At 45.8% G+C, this 19,401-nt stretch overlaps 2 gene segments (V, D, J or C); both read right to left on the bottom strand.

The window, feature by feature from the left end:
• Nucleotides 1–11,101, bottom strand: part of LOC113267076 (T cell receptor beta constant 1-like) — a 111,255-nt gene extending 100,154 nt beyond the window's left edge. Inside the window, 2 exon segments of the C gene segment in view lie at nt 10,662–10,952; nt 11,053–11,101. Of these exon segments, the coding sequence occupies nt 10,662–10,952; nt 11,053–11,101 (340 nt within the window).
• A 7,204-nt stretch (nt 11,102–18,305) lies between these two features.
• On the bottom strand, nt 18,306–18,934 carry LOC130542126 (T cell receptor beta variable 12-4-like). The segment is given in 2 exon segments: nt 18,306–18,784; nt 18,883–18,934. Coding segments are annotated over 2 exon segments (531 nt in total).
• Between the last annotated feature and the right edge of the window lie 467 nt (nt 18,935–19,401).

The raw sequence follows: 19,401 nt of genomic DNA, 5'->3' as shown, positions 1-19,401 counted from the left end.
TGGCAGAAGTTCTCAAACTTTAACATAAATAAGCCCCACGAGGGGCTTGGTAAGATTAGATATATTCCTATAACCCCTTCCAGAAATTCTGACTCTGAAATTCTGATCCTTTCCTAGAATATATCTGTTTAACCTGTCCCTCAGGTGATACTGATGAAGAAAGTTACTTCAGACAACAGTTTCAATCTCTTCCCAGTGGAGATTTTTTAATAAGCCAAACTAACAAAAGACAAGACCACTTAAGGCGTTACATTAGAATGTTAAAATTTAAGGAAAAAGAAGAATTTTCCTAGGAATGGGAATAAATAGTGGATAGTTTTAAGTTCTGGAAACTACATTTACAAGAAAGAATAGATGGGAAATAATAAACCGAATTGAAAATGAGGTGAGCGAAACCAAGAGAAGTTTCCAGCGTTTGGGGTAGAGTCAATATTGTCAAATGCTTCAAAGAGACCAAGTAAGAGGAGAAAGGAACAGCCTTTGGTCCAGCAAGTTTGTAATTTTAAGATTAAAGAGAATAGTTTCATAAGAATGGAACTATTCAATGAAGAAGCTGAAGACGGCACCCAGAGGAATAATTCGTCCGTGATGAAAGCCAATGTGTGGCTCACTAATCACATTGTTACTCGGAGAAAGACAGAAACGGACACTCAGCAGGACTCACTTTTGAGTGCTCGGAAAGGAAGCTGAAATAAACAGCCATAACATGAGGTAGACAGGAAAGTGAGAGCTTCTGTTTCAAGAGGTCAGGATGAAAATTTGCCTGAGAAATGGAGTAAATTTGGGCTTCTGAGGGTAAGACAAGCAGGTTCAGCTTCTATTGAAATAAGAGCAGAAGTGACTAGAGAGAATATATCAACTTCTTGAAAGCTAAGTAGTGGGTGGTTAGAAACGAACAGGTTTTTTTGAAGTATTTTTTAAAAATACAGAAAGAGAGAGAGAGAGAGTGAGCAGGGGGAGGCGCAGAGGGAGAGAGAAGCTTAAGCAGACTCCCCACTGAGCATGGTGCCCGATGTGGGGTCGATCCCACAACCCCGAGATCGTGACCTGAGCCGAAATCAAGCGTGAGATGCTCAAATGACTGAGCCCGCCAGGCGTCCTGAAATGAAGAGTTTTATAAACAGGATGGATCATTAAATTTTAGCAGAGGTATTTTGAATTCTGTATCTGTTCTATGTAACAGCAGTGACCTCCCCAGGTAGAGTTAATGCAGGAATACCTCCTTTCCTTCCCTTGATGTTGAACGCATTGTCCCTCATTACAATTTGGACCACATACTAGGGGATTTTCGATTGTCTGCACATCAGTTTTCAATTGTTTGCACATCAGGTATTTTTCCACTGAGGACACATTAATCTGTCTGTTCCCTCAGCTCCACAGAAACTAATTACTGACTTAGTAGGGTGTGAAGTTGTCACACTGAAAATTAACATGCTTTTGTATTACCTGGATTTAACTCCTTGAACAGAAATTAACCAGAGTCTTTACTTGGTCTGACATTGTTCTAACAAGTAAGGATCTCGATCCCCTTTCTAATTCCTTCTATTTTCCTATGTTCTCTGTATCTGGTACTCCTCCCCTGGGATGGATACCTATTGGGAGTCCTGGCCCCTAACTAGAGAATTCCTGTCTTTGACATCTGTGATCCGTAATGTCAAAGTGACAGGCCTCTAGCTGCCATGTTGTTTGAAATAACCTGATCCCCTTGGCTAAAGTTGAATTTTCCAAGAGCATGTTTTTGAGTAAAATAGGATCAAATTGTTTTCTGTTTTCTGGATCTGTGCTCTTACGTGAGAGAAAGTCAAGTTGGTCCTTCACAATATGGCTGGAGGACTGACATTTGAATCTATGACCTTCCGCTTGCTATGAGATTTAACAACTGGAAAAGACAATTTATAATCATGGAGAGAACAATGGGACCAACAAGGTGGAAAAAGAAGTAAGAGCTATCAAATCAGTCATGTCATCGTTCCAGGACTTTATTCTACTTCGCTCTTGAGAAAGTCCTGTGTTCTTGTTTTGGGGTTCTATGGGCCATATATTCAGCCTTGCAATAAATTCGCATTTGGCTTAAGCTAGCTCTAGTTAGTTTCTATTATGTTCTTCCAACCTAGTATACCAGCTGCTTCCTGAGCCAGGCCCAGGATGTTTGTGTATTAAGATTAGCTAATATTTACCACTGTGGATTCACTGCTGGCACAGAAATACACGGCTAAATCCTGCAGCTCCGTAGGCTTGATCTCTAGGCTACAGGGTGAGTTTTGGGGACACACAGCTGAAAATCTCTTCTCGGGCATTCCTGTTTTGTCAAAGATGACGCCATTCTGGAAAGAAATCAAGAACTTGAGCTCTTTTGCTGGGATCTGCTGATACCAGGAAACATAACTGTGTCCTTTTATTGGGACACAGTGCATTTCTGCTTTCTGTCCTTTCCCTGTGACCAGGTGTCCTGGAGTCTGGGTGACTTCTGCATTGAGGGTGCCTGGGAAGAAAGCAGACAGAAGTTGGAGGCTTAGCCCCTGAGGGAGTCTGGCGACAGGGATGGAAGGTTTAGAGCTGGGGGCTGACAAGTTCAGAACGGGGGCTTACCTGCACTCAGGAACCAAAGGACCAAGGAGCAGATGAAGACGGGGCACATGACGGCTTTAGGGAAAGAACAGAGGCGGGCAGCTTTCTCTGAGGCTTTTTCACCGCCCATAACCACCTGCTCTGTGACGTGATCACTTCACCGATAGTCCTTGCTGTCGTGCTGTATACAAGTGAAAAACAAACCAGTAGACTATAGGAAACAACCGTACTCGGTCACTGGAAAACAGGCAGCGCAGGACTGTGATTATTCTAAAGCAAGAAAAAAATGGGGCCGTGTCCACATGGTGAGGGGCAGACACAGGGCACGGCCCATTTTCCCAGTTGAGGAGACAGAGGTTACAACTAGAGGGAACCCAGCAGCTGGAATCACTGAGGAAGACTACCGGGGAGGGGGAATCCACACACAGAACCCCAGAAATGTACAGAGGGGCGGTAGTGAATTTTTGTCTGAACAAGAATCGGTGTCAGTTCCAGAAAATAGTTGGTGCCTGTAAAAATTCTGATGGCCCTGGTTCTTCACAGAGGTTCTGCTCTTACAAGATGTCCTCATTTGGCTGCTAGGAAATGAAAACCCTGAGCACAAATGGGAGAGATTAGAGGAGGCTGCAGCTGGAACAAGGCACCAACCAAGAAGGAAGCCATTCCTTCCCACGTAAGTGGGATCGTGCAGCACCTGTCCTTCTGTGACTGGCTTAGGTCACTCAGCAGAACGTCCTCAAGGTCATTCATGTCATCACATGTTGCCCAATTTCCTTCTCTTTCAAGGCTAATAACATACTATTCTATGTATATACCATATTATGCAAAATTTTAAGAGGGTAGATCTCATGTTAAGTGTTCTGGCCGCAATAAAGTAAATAAAATAAAATAAAATAAAATAAAATAAAATAAAATAAAATAAATAAAATAAAATAAGACACTACTCACTCTTGCTCCCCAACTCTCTTCCAACTCCCAGAGCATCCAACATGGTCTTGTGTTTACTTTCCAGCTTTTTCTATCAGATTCTCCTAAGATTTTAATTTCCCTCCTTCCCTGGGTGTGTCCTCACGCTTTTAGTGACCATACCTGCTAGAGAACGAGGCAATTCTCTACTGTTCTGCTTGGCTACAGCAAATCACACCCCCTCCCACCTCGCCCTCCCTCATCTCGGTGTAAGGATCAGACCAGTCACGAGGAGCACAGAGCAACTGCATCCTTAGCCCTGGGCCTCATGTTTCATCTGGGCCGGAGTGAAGTGAGTCTTTGCTCTTCGTGTCTCTCCTCCCTCTCTTCAAGAGGATGTCAAGTGTTCACATCATCTAAAGAATCTCTAATCTGCCCCCTGGTTGAATTCTTTTGCCATTCAGCTCAAGACGAATCAATCTCCTAAACCTTGTCGTGGAGTCACGAATGAGGGGAAGGGCTCCAGAGATATTAGCTCCAACGTCTCATTTTACAGAAGAAGATTTTGAAACAAAGGCAGAAGCACAGAGGCGCAACCTTCATCATTTGTGAGGAAAGAGGTGTGGATGTGTGGTGAGCGAAAGAAAGAAAAAGCAGACCACTGTAGTGATGGTGGGGGGACCAGATGACAGCGTTTAGCTTCTCTGAGTTTTACTTAGTTAGCAAATAAGATCTTGGGTAGTACCTCTTGGCCTCTTGGTTAAAGAGTTGGAAGCACGTGATGCTGTTGGTGACCATACGAGGTGACGTGATAAGCCACAGCTTAGTAGGAATATCTACTATATGTTCTTCAGAATTAAAATGAGGACACAGTTCCAGCCTGTGACAGGCATCCCACAGCTAGCAGATGCTTGTTCTTTCCTGAAATGATGATACGTGCGTTTATTGAATCGGCCATCATAAATATTTCAGTCTCTTAAAGCCCGTAAGATACATACTGGCTTTTAGAAAGCTGTTCTAATACATTCCAGAAACCCCTTTTATTTCCAACAAGCTGCAGTACTTGATATATTTTTAATTAATATTAAAAGTGTAGGGCAAATTCTAGTCATTTTAATATATCTGTTAAAGCACCACATCTTGTTTTGGCTCTGTGTCCTATCGGCGTGCCACTGGAATGGTTCATAGGCAAATTTGTATCATGCAGTGTAGTTAAATACCCTGGGAATAATGCGTGTGCGGGCAGTTCATTCTGCGTCAAACCTGGCACAAATTTCTAAGAGTTCTCATTTTCCTTATTGGAGAAGAAAACCGTGAGACTGCAACAGGGTCTCTGAGGGCACCTTCCTCCCCTTAGGGCAAGGATTCATGAGAGTGGGGCCACCTCTCATCGGGGCAGGCCTGCCCTGTATCATATTTCCAGGTCTCCAACTTATATTAAAAAACAAAACAACTAAAAAAAAGTTCCTATTTATGTACTGAAGAGTGCAGAATGGGTGACTAAGGTGATCCTAGGAAAATACCACAAACTGAACGCCCGGGTGAGTGTAACCACTTTTCCCTTCTTGGCCTACCTGTCAGTGGTTTTCGTAGGTTTCTGCCCAACTTCTGTCTACAGACAGGTGATGACAGCCATAAACCCACTTCCCACTATTGCTGTAGGACAAGCAGGTGGGATGGTTAGAGACGGATCTTGGACCCAGGAAACAGAGAAGTTTACGCACAGAGGAGTGGGAACACCGTAGCTCTGTGTCTTTCCTGCTGGCACGGAGATACACTGCTGAGTCCCCCAAGCCTGCCGAGCGGATGTTGAGAGAACAGAAAGAAGTGGTGTGCCGGCTGGATTGGAAGTTATCCGAGGTGTCTGCTTCTTTGTTCAGGTCTGTATCATAGTCGTACTGCAGCAGCTTTGGGGCTTGGCTCAGCTTCTATTGGTACCAATACATGGAATCATGTTTCAGATTCTGAGAACAGCTCAGAGTCACTGGTTTTCCCACCCTCGTAATCTGGTGTCTTGGGATCTGGATGACCATGGCCCCCATGTGACCTGCAGAGAGAGAAAGAAAACATAGAGGCAGAGTCGAGAAGGAGACTGATCTTGCTGTCATAAAAGAAGGGTCCAAAACTGAGGACAAGAGAGCTTTGGTCAAAAGACTTCCTTTCTGACCAGGACTCACCTGCTCCAAGGAGACGAAAGGCCGCACAGTGGAGCAGCCCGGGAGCCACGGCAGGCCCACCACAGGGGCCGGGCGTCTGTCTGCTCCAGACTCTGATGTCTGGGTGGAGAGATGGGGGTGCGGAGTCCCTGGTCCCTGACGGGTAGACCTGCCGGTGGTGATGATCGTCTGCAGTTGGCTTCACCAGGACAAGGGTCACTCCTTGTTGTGCTATTACACCCAGCTTCCGGCTTGGCAGCAGAACCCGGGCTTGGCCGGATCCCGTGTGGTGCCGCCTCTTATTGCCCCTCTTCCTATATCTGCCCCATGTTCATCCGGGCCTCTCACTCCTTATTTCTTACACCCAGAAGGCAGGTCCGAGCTTCCTCAACACAGGAAGAGCTTTGGCTAAGCTATCATTTATAAACCTGTTGAGATGGTATCTTTGTGTCTTGCTGTCTGCGTGTCACAAAGGGATGACTGATGGCTTCAAACTATCCCCTACCTTAATACAGAAGTCGAGCCCTGCAATTCCTCTATTTATACCCACACTTCAGAGAGTATCAAGGACATTCTCTACAACTCTCTGCTATCAGTGACACCATAATGCCTCCTTGTGGCCAGTAGAAAAGTGTCTGGAAGCTTCTCTCCTACAGTCCCTGTATTTCCAACTCAGACTCTGAACTCAGTTTGCTCACCAGGTCTGCCTATGTTTCCCTTCCTGGGTCCCATCATGGCCGCCCTCCAGGGAGCGAGGTAGATGGCCATGGAGCTCAGCCTGGTTGTTTCCCATCCCTTAGGGATCGCCATCTCTTGTTGCCTGATTCATAATGTTTTGAAAACTGTTGTTTCATATATTATGTTTGTTTGTCTTATCTGTTTCAGGCTGGAGGTTAAGTCTGACTCATGTTAACCCCTCTTGGGTGGAAGCAGATGTCCACTAGGCTTCCCATGGCTAGGGCCATAATGAATTTCTTACTGTTGGGTCCCCAAGAGTTTCAATGGTTATAGACCTTTTTGTCAGTTTCTGAGCGTATGGTTTCCATTTCACACAGGAAGGGTAATGTTTGATTCCACAAACATGTAAGACAGAGTCTGGAATTTCAATTTCTCTCTGTTAACTTTCCCCTTTTCTCTAACACTTTAAGGCCTGACCAAATACCTAGTTTTCTAACCGCATTTCAGGGTCCTTGTGTTGTAGTAACGTTTAGTCTATAAAGCCTGTGGCCATTGGGAGGCTCCAGGATGAATGCAGGAGATGTCATTATAGGTCCTGTGTCATCTCTGTCATACGGGCACTGAAAAGCCAGCCTCAACTGTGAGGTCTAGATTTGGTCTGAAACCTGGTAGGTCCCCATAGCCTGGGCTCTTCCTTGCTCTGCCTATAAATTCTTTTTTCTCTTCTAACTGGTGAATTTCTTTTTCTTTTTAGATTACCTATATATTGTGTAGGAGGAGAGGAGTATTTTAAATTTAGAAAGAAAGTTGGAATAAAGACAAGGGTAATTATCTTCTTCCTGTTCTTCCTCTGTACCTTCATCCTAAATATTCAGAGGTACATTTTACAGCTTCCTCCTTCCTTGAACAAACATATGCTAGTGTATATAAACTAAAATAAGGACTTTTACTGATTTAATTCTTCTTTTCTTTTTTTAATGATTTGTTTCTTTATTTGAAAGAGAGAGAGAGTGAGCACATGAGCTGGGGGAGGGACGGAGAGAGAGGGAGAGAGAGAATCCCAAGTAGACTCCCCACTGAATTGGGAGCCCCACACCGGGGCTCGATCTCATGACCCTGGGATCATGACCTCAGCCGAAATCAAGAGTTGGATGCTAAACGGACTGAGCCACCCAGGAGCCCCTACTGATTTAATTTTTCTTAAATAACCTTACATACTATGCAAATTATGCTCCCTTTGACAGTTTACCTTGATCATCCTTTACAAAAATAAATAAATATACATCTTTAGTTTTCTTGTAACTTTTTCAAGCCTGTGAAATGAAGCACAACACACATAAAGGAGATCAGATCATACATTCTAGGAACATACTTTTCTTTTCTTGGTGCTTTCGTAGCCGTCAAAAGGTTGACTATGATTGGGGGCACCTGGCTGGCTCAGTGGGTTAAGCATCTGACTTCTGATCCCAGCTCAGGTCTTGATCTCAGGGTCATAAGTTCAGGCCCTGCATTGAACTCACCCAGCATGGAGACTACTTAAAAAAAAAAAAAAAAGTTTAGCTATGAGTGACGGATGAAACTAACAAGCATTAAAAAACACCAATTCTTTTAATAAAAGAAAAGTTTACAGGCCTCCTATGTTCAGATGGCCGTACAGACCTCAAGACACAGGCTACAATTGTAACGCTGCTTGGTGAGAGTCAGGAACCTTTTAGATTCTCTGTGCCACTCAAAGAGGCAGAAAGTAGACATCACCCCCGCCCAGGTGTGAAAAGTATTCATACAGTAGAAGGAGAAGAAGAAAAGTCAGGTACAAAGTATTACAGTTTCTAACAGGGTCGAAGAATTGCCGCAGGGTAGTACCAGGGATGGAAGGGGAGGACGTCGGGGGAGAGAATAGGATGCTTGAGAGAGCAATTTTGGAGGTGGTTCAAACTGTTTGTGATTACAGGTCTAGAATATAAAGAGTGGATGTGAGTATCTGAGATGCATTGGAGGAAATGATCACTGAAGTGAGCAAATGAAGAAACCGAGAAGCCCAGTATCATCTAGGTGTTGCAAGCCATCCAAGATGTTGGGGGTTTTACAGTAGGAGAGACAAGAAATGCTTGAGAAGCAATAATGAAAAGCAAAAGGGACACCAGTGCCCATGAGGGTCACTCACACAAATCAAAAATACCATTAATTAATGCCAGGAAGAGGAACTAAAATCCTTACCACTCCATTTCCACTGGAAAGTCAGGATCTGGGAACTGCAAATCTAGGATTACGACAGTAAATTTGGGGTCCTAGGACAGTATTCACATGATCTTGAATTTCCAGTGAAACTTAAAACACAGACCTCTTAGAGCCAAATGCCACCGAAGCGTTGCTGACTGTATTACAATCTTACATGTATGTGGGCTGCCATTGGAATAGCCGTGAAAAATAAGACTATGGAATTTGAGAATTACCACAACCAGGATGAACTGCAAGGTAATGTCTATGAATTTCAGGCAAAATCCAGAAAAGAGTTTGTGGTCCTGGATCCGACAAGGACATGCCCAGAGAAGTCAGGGTGTGCATTCGGAACTGGTTGAATAAACTACCTTGGGGGAGACATTGCTTGGGAACTCTGTGTTTTAATGAATCAGGCAGTTCGTGGCAGATTCACAGCTTTCTGAACGGCTGCCACAGCATCAGACACCAGCAGCCAGTGACGAGTAGACTCAAGAGGCAGACCCCCAGGCGGATAAGGATAGAAAGAATTCGAATATTTCTGAAAAGAAGAAACATCCAAAGAAAAGAGCATCTGGGTCTTTTAGTTCTTTGCATGTGTGTTGTAGAAATAATAAAGTGGAATGTCACATGTAAGTTGAAATGACTTGTATTAAGAAATGAATCCAAAGTGTCTGCCTTCAGGTCCGGGCATGATCTCAGGGTCCTGGGATCAAGCACCATGTCAGGCTCCCTGCTCAGCGGGGAGTCGGTTTCTCCCTCTCCCTCTGCCCCTCCCCCATACACACGTGCATGCACTCTCTCTCTCTCATAAACAAACGCATAAACAATCTCTAGAAAGGTCACATGGTACAGCCACTCTGGAGAATAATTTGGGTGTGTCTTGCAAAGGTAAGAACACACTGAGCAGGTAACGCAGCAATCTCACTCCTGGGCATAAATGTATCCCAGAGAAATGAGAACTTATGTCCACCCAGATCCCTGAGGACAAAAGTTTATATACAGAAGCTTTATTGTCATAGTCAAAAACCTAGAAACCACCAAAATGTCCTGCCATTGATGAATGGCTAAACGAACCGGGGTACCTCCATGCTGTGGAACACAACCCAGCGATAAAGGAAACGAACTATGGATAAATGCAGCAACGGGGCTGAATCTCAATGGCGATATGCTGAGGAGACCAAGCCCATCTCAAGACGTCACCCACTATATGATTCCATTCATAAAACTCCAAGCGACAACATTATAGATATAGAGAATAGATCAGCGGTTCCCGGGGGTTAGGGGTGATGTGTGTGTGTGTGTGTGTGTGTGTGTCTGTGTGTGTGTGCGTGTGTGACATTATAAAGGGAGATCTTGTGGTGTTGCAACAGCTCTGCATCTTGACTGTGGTGGCAGCTGTGTGAACCTACACGTGTGACAGGAATGATGTAGAACTGCTTTCACACTCGTGCCCAACATCACCTTCATGGTCTTGATAGCTTGAGTATGATTATGTAAGATGCGACCCTGGGTGGAAACTGGATGACGGGTGACCGAACTCTTCGTTCTACCGTGCAACTTCCTGTGACCCTACAGTGATTTTTAAATGAAAAGTTTAAAAAATGAGAGTGTGGAAAATAATTTAGCTACAATTAAGGAAGACTCTTCAGAAAACTGAGAACGAGGAGGGCTGGAAGAAATGGGAAGGTCTGGGTGGGTCTGTGGAGACAACCACGCCCGGGTAACCATTCTGTTGAAGGCGAAGTGGGGAGGGAGCCTCGACCACTAACTTAAGAGAACCCAGGCTAGGTGAGGCTATGTGACAGCAGGGTTTTGAGTTTGCTTAATCGCTTGAAAGCCCAGTGGGTGACATTCGCCCTCAGTCTTGGACTCAGCTACCTTCTGTGAGAATTTGTGAGGAATGCCAGAAACCAATTCGCTATTGTCTTCCTACCAAAAGTTTTCTACTGTGAAACTTGAGAAGCAGCTCTTCTTGCCTTCTTCAGAGCCATGGCGAACACCAGACCACGTCCTTGTGCTGACAGGGGAGAAGCTTCGAAAGACTGCTCAGGACAGCTGGGGGCTGGAGACCGAAGGGGAAGCTGGAGGGCTTCTGCACAGGGAGGGGCTGACTCTGCAGCGCTGTGTCTACACTGCTGGCACACAGGTATGTGGCTGAGTCCTTGGGTTCTGTGGGCTCGATCTTCAGGGTGGAGAATGTTTTCTCAGGCATCTCTGCTGAGAACCGTTCCTTGGGCATCCCCGAATCATCCACAGGATCTTGATCGTTGAAGTAGATCAGCAGCCCCGGTCCCTGCCCCGAGGTCTGTCTGTACCAGTAAAGGGCTCTGTGACCAGAAATAGGCTCGCATCTCAGGGTTACTTCTTGTCCCATTTTTGTCACCTTGTGCCCGGGTGTCTGGATGACTCCAGCATCTGTAAACTCTGTGGAAGGGGACAGAATTTGGGGACAGAATAAAGAACATAAATGGAATGATAGCCGGAAATATCTAAATATGCTGATTGTTTATTTCTGGGGACTCACCTGTTCCCAGGAGACAAAGGGCCACACAGCAGAGGAGCCTGGTGGCCATGGCAGGGTGGCCAGGCGGAGGCTTCACCCGGATGAGGCCCTCGTGGGCATGAGCAGAGGGGCGGGGCGTCCTAGTTCCTCTCCGTTCCACAAGGTGGAGAGCGGCCCAACAGTGGAATTGCTCTCTGTCACTGCTCATGGGACCTCCTTCCGAAGGGGAGCATTAATTCTCTACAGAAGATTCACTGCACTAGATGGTAACTACTTCAGGATGTGCTTGGCCCATTCAAAGCACCTTCCTCAACTGAACCCATCACAGCCCTGAGCCTCCGGCCCTCTGCCCTCCCCATGCGTCATGTATCCACTGTTTGCTGGACATTTCCACTTGGGTGGGCCACCAGCACCACAAATTCTGACATCAATAAGTTTCTTTTCAAATCTCAAGACTTTCGTTCTTCCTCTCCCGGGCCATCTCTATCTCCGAGACACAAAATCAAAATAATTCCTTGCTTAATTAGAAGCATGTTGACTTGGCCACCGCACTCTTTGGGAAGGGACCTAAATGGAAGCCCTGGGAAGAGACAGGACTGTGAAGACGTTATTCCTAGTGAAGGCTAGGGACCAATGCCCTTGTGCTGTGTGAGTCCCCGTAGCCCACAGCACAGCGCTTCCCGTAACTGCATTTCTCTGTGTAGGGGATCCCAGTCTACTCCTCTGCGGTGAAGCTCAAACTGGCATTAACCCTACAGGCACTGGTATGGATGATGTATGATAACCGAGAGCTTTAGCTCCCCTTGAAGATCCACGGGAAAGTACTCCCAGTTCATCCTCATCTTCTCACGCCTAGCAAAGCTCTACAAGGTTCTTCAACGATTAACACCTGACTCTCTCCCTCTACTAAGGTAACTAATACCCACAAGCTCTGGCTGGAGGTGGGGATGGAAATCCGGAAGATGACCTGGTTCTTGGGTATGAATAGTAATAAGATTTTTGTCCATAGAGAAGATGGAACCCATTAGCTCCAGGTTTCCGCTGTCGACGCAGAGCTGCGCTCCTCCAACTTCCCAAACTGGGAGTCTGCCAAGGTGAGGGAGAAAGGTGTGCTTAGCCACTTGGAAGTTATGATAGTAACACTTTCTCAGCAGTAGAGAATCAGCAGGGCTCCCTCCCCGGTCCTGTGTTTACCTGTTTCAGGGTAACATCCCACAGCCCGTGATGAAGGCAGAGCTGAGCACCGAGCTTAGGAGGCACAATATTAACAGAGATACACGGGACGCACCCTGAAATCGGGGCGTAGCATTCCAGCAGGGCCCTTCTTACCCCCGTCCAGCATCCATGTCCTCCAGGATACACAAGGTCACAAAACAGAGAAGCTGCGAGCATCTCACAAGTTCAGAAAGTGAGCGGGCCAACTCCTTCCTCAGCACGCTGATCTTTAGTGGAAAGAGAAGTCAGGCTCGAAATCGCTCTAGGCCCCGGTGATGTTAATGTATTTATGGACTTCTGAAGGTTCAGAGCCGCTCTTAGAACATAGTCTGGCTGTCCTCAGGGCCCTGCCTTCACCCCCTGCCCAACCCCATCCCCTGCGGTAGGATGGGACCAGGCTGGGATTCCAACAGCTTCTCCGATGTTCCTGGCTCCGTAGCTATTTTGTTTTGCTTCTATCAGGGCACGCAGTTCTATCCAAGCAGCCCCTGGCCCCCCCAAATCCTGTGCTGGCTCAGAGGTGCCCACAGAGCATAGACAGATGGGCTTGCGGGTTCATTTCCTAAATTTCTCAGTAACTTGACAGAAAGCTGGCTCAATGATCTATATTACCCTAGAGAACAGCAAGATTCTCTTCTCTATCAAGGCACTTCTGTCAGGAAGGGGCTTCCATCATTATGTCGTCACAGAAATGTGCTCCACCCCGCCCTCCTGTCCCAGTGCAGGGCAGGGCCCATTCCATAGAAAACTGGCCATGATCTCTGCAGTCCATCTTTGACCCACCGAAACACACACCTCTGTGGGTTCACGGGACTTGGGTTGGGGGATGGAGGGGGTGGGGATCACGTGTGTTTGTTCACTTCTCCATGTTTTTCCGCAACACACACAAAAACTACTTTAGTTTGGACTGATGCCGCTACCGTGGTGTGTATATGTGGACCCTTTGCCTGGCAACCATTCTAGGCTTGCCTGCAGGTTCCAGCATCCTATTGGTCTTCACCCATTTGCACAAGAATAGAAGTCTCTGGGTGCTTCCCTTCTCTCTCCAACATTCACCCAGTGTCTGCAAATCAAGGTCAGGATTCAGCCACCAAGTCAAAGCTTCTCACTAAGGCTCACTGCCAGGCGGCTCTCCCAGCATCTCCCCAGAGCCGCTGAGTGGTAGTGGAACCACAGTGCCTCCTGGTGGCCACTGGGGCAGGAGTCAAAAAAGGAAATGAGCCTTTTTTGTCAGGACCCAAAGCACCCTAAGCTGTGTTCCATGGGTACAGGCGCAGAGGGGGTGCCTACAGATGTTGGTATTTTAGGGGTTCAAAAATAATAACCCCTGTTTCTAAGACTGAAAACATTTGAGAGAGAGATTGAAGTCAGAGAAACTGAAATCCAATGGCAGCTTTGGTGCTGGTAAAGGTGGGGCTGAAAGGGGCAGCTCCGTGGGCTCGCTAGCATTGCTCTGAACTGAAAGACCAGCACCCCTGACTTCCCTACTGAATAGTCTGCCTACTGATTTTACCGTAATTTCAAGGCAGGAGAACAGAAAGTGTCTTTCCCACAGGCAGACAAATACAAAGATATAATAAGCTCGGAGGGTATGATCTGAGCCTGTTTGCCTCTTTCCTTTCAAAGGTCACCATCAGCTAACTCAGCTCTCCCACGGCAGAGCGAGGGGAGGGAAGGTGGCCAGGGACACCGCTCTGGAGGCCCGCCCCCATGACGCAGAGCGTGAATAATGTTGCATGCAAGCATCTCACTTGTGAGCAGCACGCGATGAGCATCTGTTGGGACAGTTCTGCTCCCACCTGGAGGCATGTCCTCCAATATCATCACTGCTCCTTCGGACACCCCCCCGCCCCCACCCGGAACCACAGCTCTGTAATTAAGCAGGGTCTCAGACGATAGGACAGTAGAGTAATTAACTCCAAGTCCACACTGGCTGAAAAACTGAGAATTAGCTATTCTCCCTTCCCTCCCCAATCTGTCCTGCAGCATTTCCCACGACGACAAAATAGAGGATCAGTGCCCCAATGAAATGATGTCATAATGAACTACCAATAATAAAATGCCAACACCCAGAGATGCCCTGGATCTGAACATGTATTACTTTCATTATCAAATCCCCTGCGAGGGCCCAGGAAAGTCCACTTCCATTTCTTTTTTTCATCAACTGACTCTCTTTGCTCAAATACGGAATGTTCCAGGCCTTGACTCATATTTATTCCTACTATAGCTTTTTAGTTCTACAAGAATGATGCGAATGCGATCATTTTATTTCCCTTTGCTCTTACCTAATCCTTTAAGAAAGATTAGGTTGAGTTTTCAAAAGTTGAAAATGCGTTTAGAATTCATCCTGTTCCTTCTCAAACACAGTGATGTTAGTAATAATCGCTCGAACTCAATTTTTAAATTTTATGTCTTCATCCTGATCCGAGTCATTAATCTTTCTAATAGAGTCTCGATGTTATTTCTGCGATCCTCCCTAGTGAGCGATGTGACATTAATGACATCTGGGTCTTCTAAGACGAGCACTATTAAAACAAATATTGCATATCTCCAATTTCTTCGGCTGAGTAATCGCATCTACAAGGTATTCTCATTGTTTTGCCTGCTTCCCCTATAATATGCCTCATTTTTCCTAAGCCGCTCCTAAGATTCACAATTTTATAACTATATTCATATATTGTACCCGTAATAGGCATGCTCTTTCAAGGCACAGGCTACAGCTGACACTCAGAATAATTTGAGTATTTTCAATGGATCTTTCTAGGCATCCCCCTGTCAAAACTGTCCAGACTGTATGTAGTCATTCTTACAAGTGTGGTTATGAATGCCACTCTCATCTTTTGGGGAGGTGTTCCAATGAAATGAGTCCTCTGAGATCCTGCCTGGTTTCCTCTATTAAGCTTCTCTATTAACCATATTCCTAGTTATCTGATCTGCCTTAGTATCAAGAAAATATCTCCCTCGTCTAATAATTCCTTTGAGAGTAACTGAACCCAACACTTTCCCTCTTCCCTTGAAATCTGTCTTTCCTGGCCCTGAGGGTCCCTTTTTCCTTTCACATGAGAATACGAAGTCTCCCAAGATTTTAGCACTTCTCCCAAGGAGATCTCTTTCTTCTTCCAGTTGAGTAAATCTGTATTTTTAATTTTGTTTGCAGTACTTTGTAAACGATTTAAAAGAACCTGGTCCCAAATTTCTTGTGTTTGAATCCCATTTCCATTATTTCTTAGCTATATGACTGTTGGAAAATTACGTACATTTCTTCAATTTCCTTGTCTGTAGAATGGAACACTAATTGAATGGTTTCAGCTTCTAGCAGGATGCTGAACATATAGTAAGAACCATAGAAGAACTTTCTAATATAAATAGTTTGCCTTTGTTCCCATCCTGACGACAAAGAGGAAGGACAGTATGTAATGTTTCATCCATGCTCTTAGCCCATGAAACTCACTGTGACGTTTTGTTCCCGCCACAAGAGCTCTTTTATTTGTCCTCTAAGCTTTTGCAATAATTATGTTGATTGACTTTGGGTCTTCGTGTGTACACGATCTAACTTATTTCTCCCTGAGAGCCCTCCTAACTACTTTGTCTTCAAGAGAGAGGGTCTGGCCAGTTTATGCTTGCTATCACATACGATAAATTATTTCTGTCTGGGAGCTCACCAATTACTGATAGCTCACACTCTCTGACTTTCAAGAAGAGTTTTGGAAATATAAATTCTCCCATGACAAGCCACGTAATGAGACTTTTTCAATAGGTATGTTCTCACTGTCTGAAAGACTCTGTATTAGATTTGACCTTGTATTTTTTAATCTCTTAACAGTAAATGGGAAGGTTGTCGTCAACCAGAATCTCAAAATATATCCAGACCAGAGTAGCTGCCATTTATAGCTCTCTGTACAATGGAGAGCCCACACCTGCAGCTGCGTCGTCCAACATACATATTCTGCACTTGAATTGAGGAGTAGGGACGGGAAGAGGTCTATTACTAAACCCAAACAAATCTGTTGAATGGTACAGATGTACAATTCAAATAATCTACATGGAAGATTAAAAGGACATGTCCTTTCTACTTGTGAAGTCAAGTAGGTCTCTGTATTACATTTTTGGGAGAGGACTGTTGTTGAATTTGTAATTATGTGTCCACGAATTACCAAGGATAGGTAAATTAGTCTCTTGGGTATGACTCAGAGACACTAACCAATTCATAAGATTTGATACACCAGCAGGAACCACAGAGACCATGGTCTGTTCAACTCCTAATGAGATACAGCTCTGATAACTGACATTGAACACTTTGCAACATTTGGCCACTTAGTTTTAGATTATTTAAATAGAGACAGATTGTGGAAAATAAAATCAAGCCCCTCTTTACCATCCCCTTTGGTTCTTTCTTTCCCTCCATGATATAACCATTATTTTGGGGTCAGCGAATCTATCTCCTGCTTTTGCTTTTACACTTTTGTTCGCATATGGGTTTTATCTACAACCACAGTCAAAATACATGGCTACATGACTTGAAAGCCTTTATGGACTTTCCATGGATTAGTTTATCTCTAAAAAGAGACCATGAGGCACTTACAATGATTATTCCTGCTTTAAAGATGAGAAAATTGAAACGATGAGAGATGAAGTCATTGTGCCCATGATGACATATTTAATAAATGTATAAACTGTCTATGTGACCATTAAGTCACCAAGACTGATGACAGGATTTGTGGTGGGGAGAAGTGAAGGGGACGGAAGAAGTAAGTGCATCACTCGAGGGTCATATTCCGATGTCATATGTGTCAAGGAGCTGGGTTTTAGAACTGGCAAGGAAAAGGCTCAGGGAGCAGCAGGGAAGAGCCAGAAGGACAAAGAACACACTGAAATCAGACACGGAAGCAGGTTCTGTCTCAGCGTAAGCAGAACAGAAACTGAATTTGATTGTTCACTGTTTCCATCTTGAAAGTCAGGCGCCTGGAATGGCAAAAAAAGGGAGAACAAGGGGAATTTGGCTGTATGGCAGAACTCATCGAACCCGAATCTCCTTGGGCAGTCAGAATACAGGTGTCTCTGCACCAGTTGCCCGAGATGTTCCAATAAGGGCTGAGAAGGGATCAGTACCTAAAATAAGACCATAGAAGAGAGTAATCAGAACCATTCCGAATGGATTGCAGAATGGAATGGAAATGTCTAGCATAAGTCAGAAGAAAAATACAGGTTCAGGAGGTAGGGTCACGAGGAAAGAGGGCGAAGTAAGTGTGTACAGATCTGCACACTTGGAGATATTCAGTGTGGAGCCCGTGTTTCTTGTCCCAGAGCGGGCAGCTGAAGAGGCCCCATCAGCACTGAGGCCCACACAGCCTCCGGCTGGCCCTGGCCTCTGCTGTCCATCCTCAGTCAGGCCAGGGCTCTCCTCAGGCAGGATGGAGACTGGTAAACCCCAAGATTCCAGGAGTGGTAGCTTGTAGCTCATGGATTACACTCTCTGCTTTACCCGTATTTGAGATGCTCTTTGAACGTAATGAAAAGGCCCCACATAAATGTTAAGTTACATTAACGTTAGAAAGAATGTCCAAGATCACAGTGAAGAGGCTTCTGTTACAATCAGGAAAACTTGTGGTGGGTGGGGAAATTCTGTGAACACCGAGTGTTAGAAGAGAATGAAGAGGGGGCGCCTGGGTGGCTCAGTCGTTAAGCGGCTGCCTTCGGCTCGGGCGTGATCGCAGGGTCCTGGGATCGAGCCCCATGTCGGGCTTTCTGCTCCGCTGGGAGCCTGCTTCTTCCTTTCCCACTCCCCCTGCTTGTGTTCCCTCTCTTGCTGGCTGTGTCTCTCTCTCTCTGTCAAATAAATACATAAAATCTTAAATAAAAAAAAAAAAGAAGAGAATGAAGAGGACTCAGGAGTTCTGAAGACATTGCTTATCAGCAGCACCTACCATTCAGATGGGGATGGCAAGTGCAGAAAGCCAGGAAAATCCACAGGGCGGGTCATTTAAGTGTATCTGACATGTGGCGAGTTCTGAGCTCACAACTTGTGAGGAATCCCTGAAAGCCATTTCCTAAGTTGTTTCCTACATAAGATTTTCTCTGTTGATACCGTATCGTTTTCTGTCCTTGTCGGTCCCCCAAACCCACTCATTTCTCTTGGTGAAGGAGCAGGAAAGACCTTTACTCAGGACAGCTGGGGGCTGGAGGCCGAAGTGGAAGCTGGAGGGTTTCTGCACAGGGAGGGGCTGACTCTGCAGCGCTGTGTCTACACTGCTGGCACACAGGTATGTGGCTGAGTCCTTGGGTTCTGTGGGCTCGATCTTCAGGGTGGAGAATGTTTTCTCAGGCATCTCTGCTGAGAACCGTTCCTTGGGCATCCCCGAATCATCCACAGGATCTTGATCGTTGAAGTAGATCAGCAGCCCCGGTCCCTGCCCCGAGGTCTGTCTGTACCAGTAAAGGACTCTGTGACCAGAAATAGGCTCGCATCTCAGGGTTACTTCTTGTCCCATCTTTGTCACCTTGTGCCCAGGCGTCTGGAAGACTCCGCCAACGGTAAACTCTGTGGAAGGGAACAGAATCCGGGGACAGAATCAGAAAAATATTGGAGTCACAACAGGGAAACCCAGAATGAGAAAGCGATGTATTCTGGGGACTCACCTACCCCTAGGAGACAAAGGACCCCGAAGAGACAGAGGGCCGGGGAGCCCATAGCAGGGTGAAGGCAGAAGTGGAACAGCCCAGACCAGGGCCCTTGTGAGCATGAGCAGAGCTGTGAGTTTGGGGACAATCTATCTCCACGAGATGCATCTGTCAGTGACATCACTAAATAAGCCACCACCCCCAACTCGGGAGCTCCCTGCAGAGGATGCTGCGTCTCTGAGAGATGAATTAGGCACAACTGAACCCAATTACAGTTGCCGTGAGATACAGATTTTCACAGCCAGAGCCTGCCAACTATCCCATTTGAACCTAAACCCCAAGTATTTACAGATAACTTCATTGTCTCCCCCAAGCCAGCTTCTCTGCAAGCTCTCATACTCCGCTCACTGGAGGCTAATGGCTCCCGGTCCTATACGCATGCTCAAACTGTCCACCAGTTAGTTAGGAGTCAGGCTCGCAGCTTTCCAGGAAAAACAAGAACACCAACTGCCTTGTGAGGGCTCCAGGGGCTGAAAT

The sequence above is a fragment of the Ursus arctos genome, unplaced genomic scaffold, assembly GCF_023065955.2.
Source record: "Ursus arctos isolate Adak ecotype North America unplaced genomic scaffold, UrsArc2.0 scaffold_3, whole genome shotgun sequence".
In the NCBI taxonomy this organism is placed as follows: Eukaryota; Metazoa; Chordata; class Mammalia; order Carnivora; family Ursidae; genus Ursus; species Ursus arctos.
Note: the sequence above shows the minus strand (reverse complement) of the source record. Positions and strands in the feature narration are given on the sequence as shown.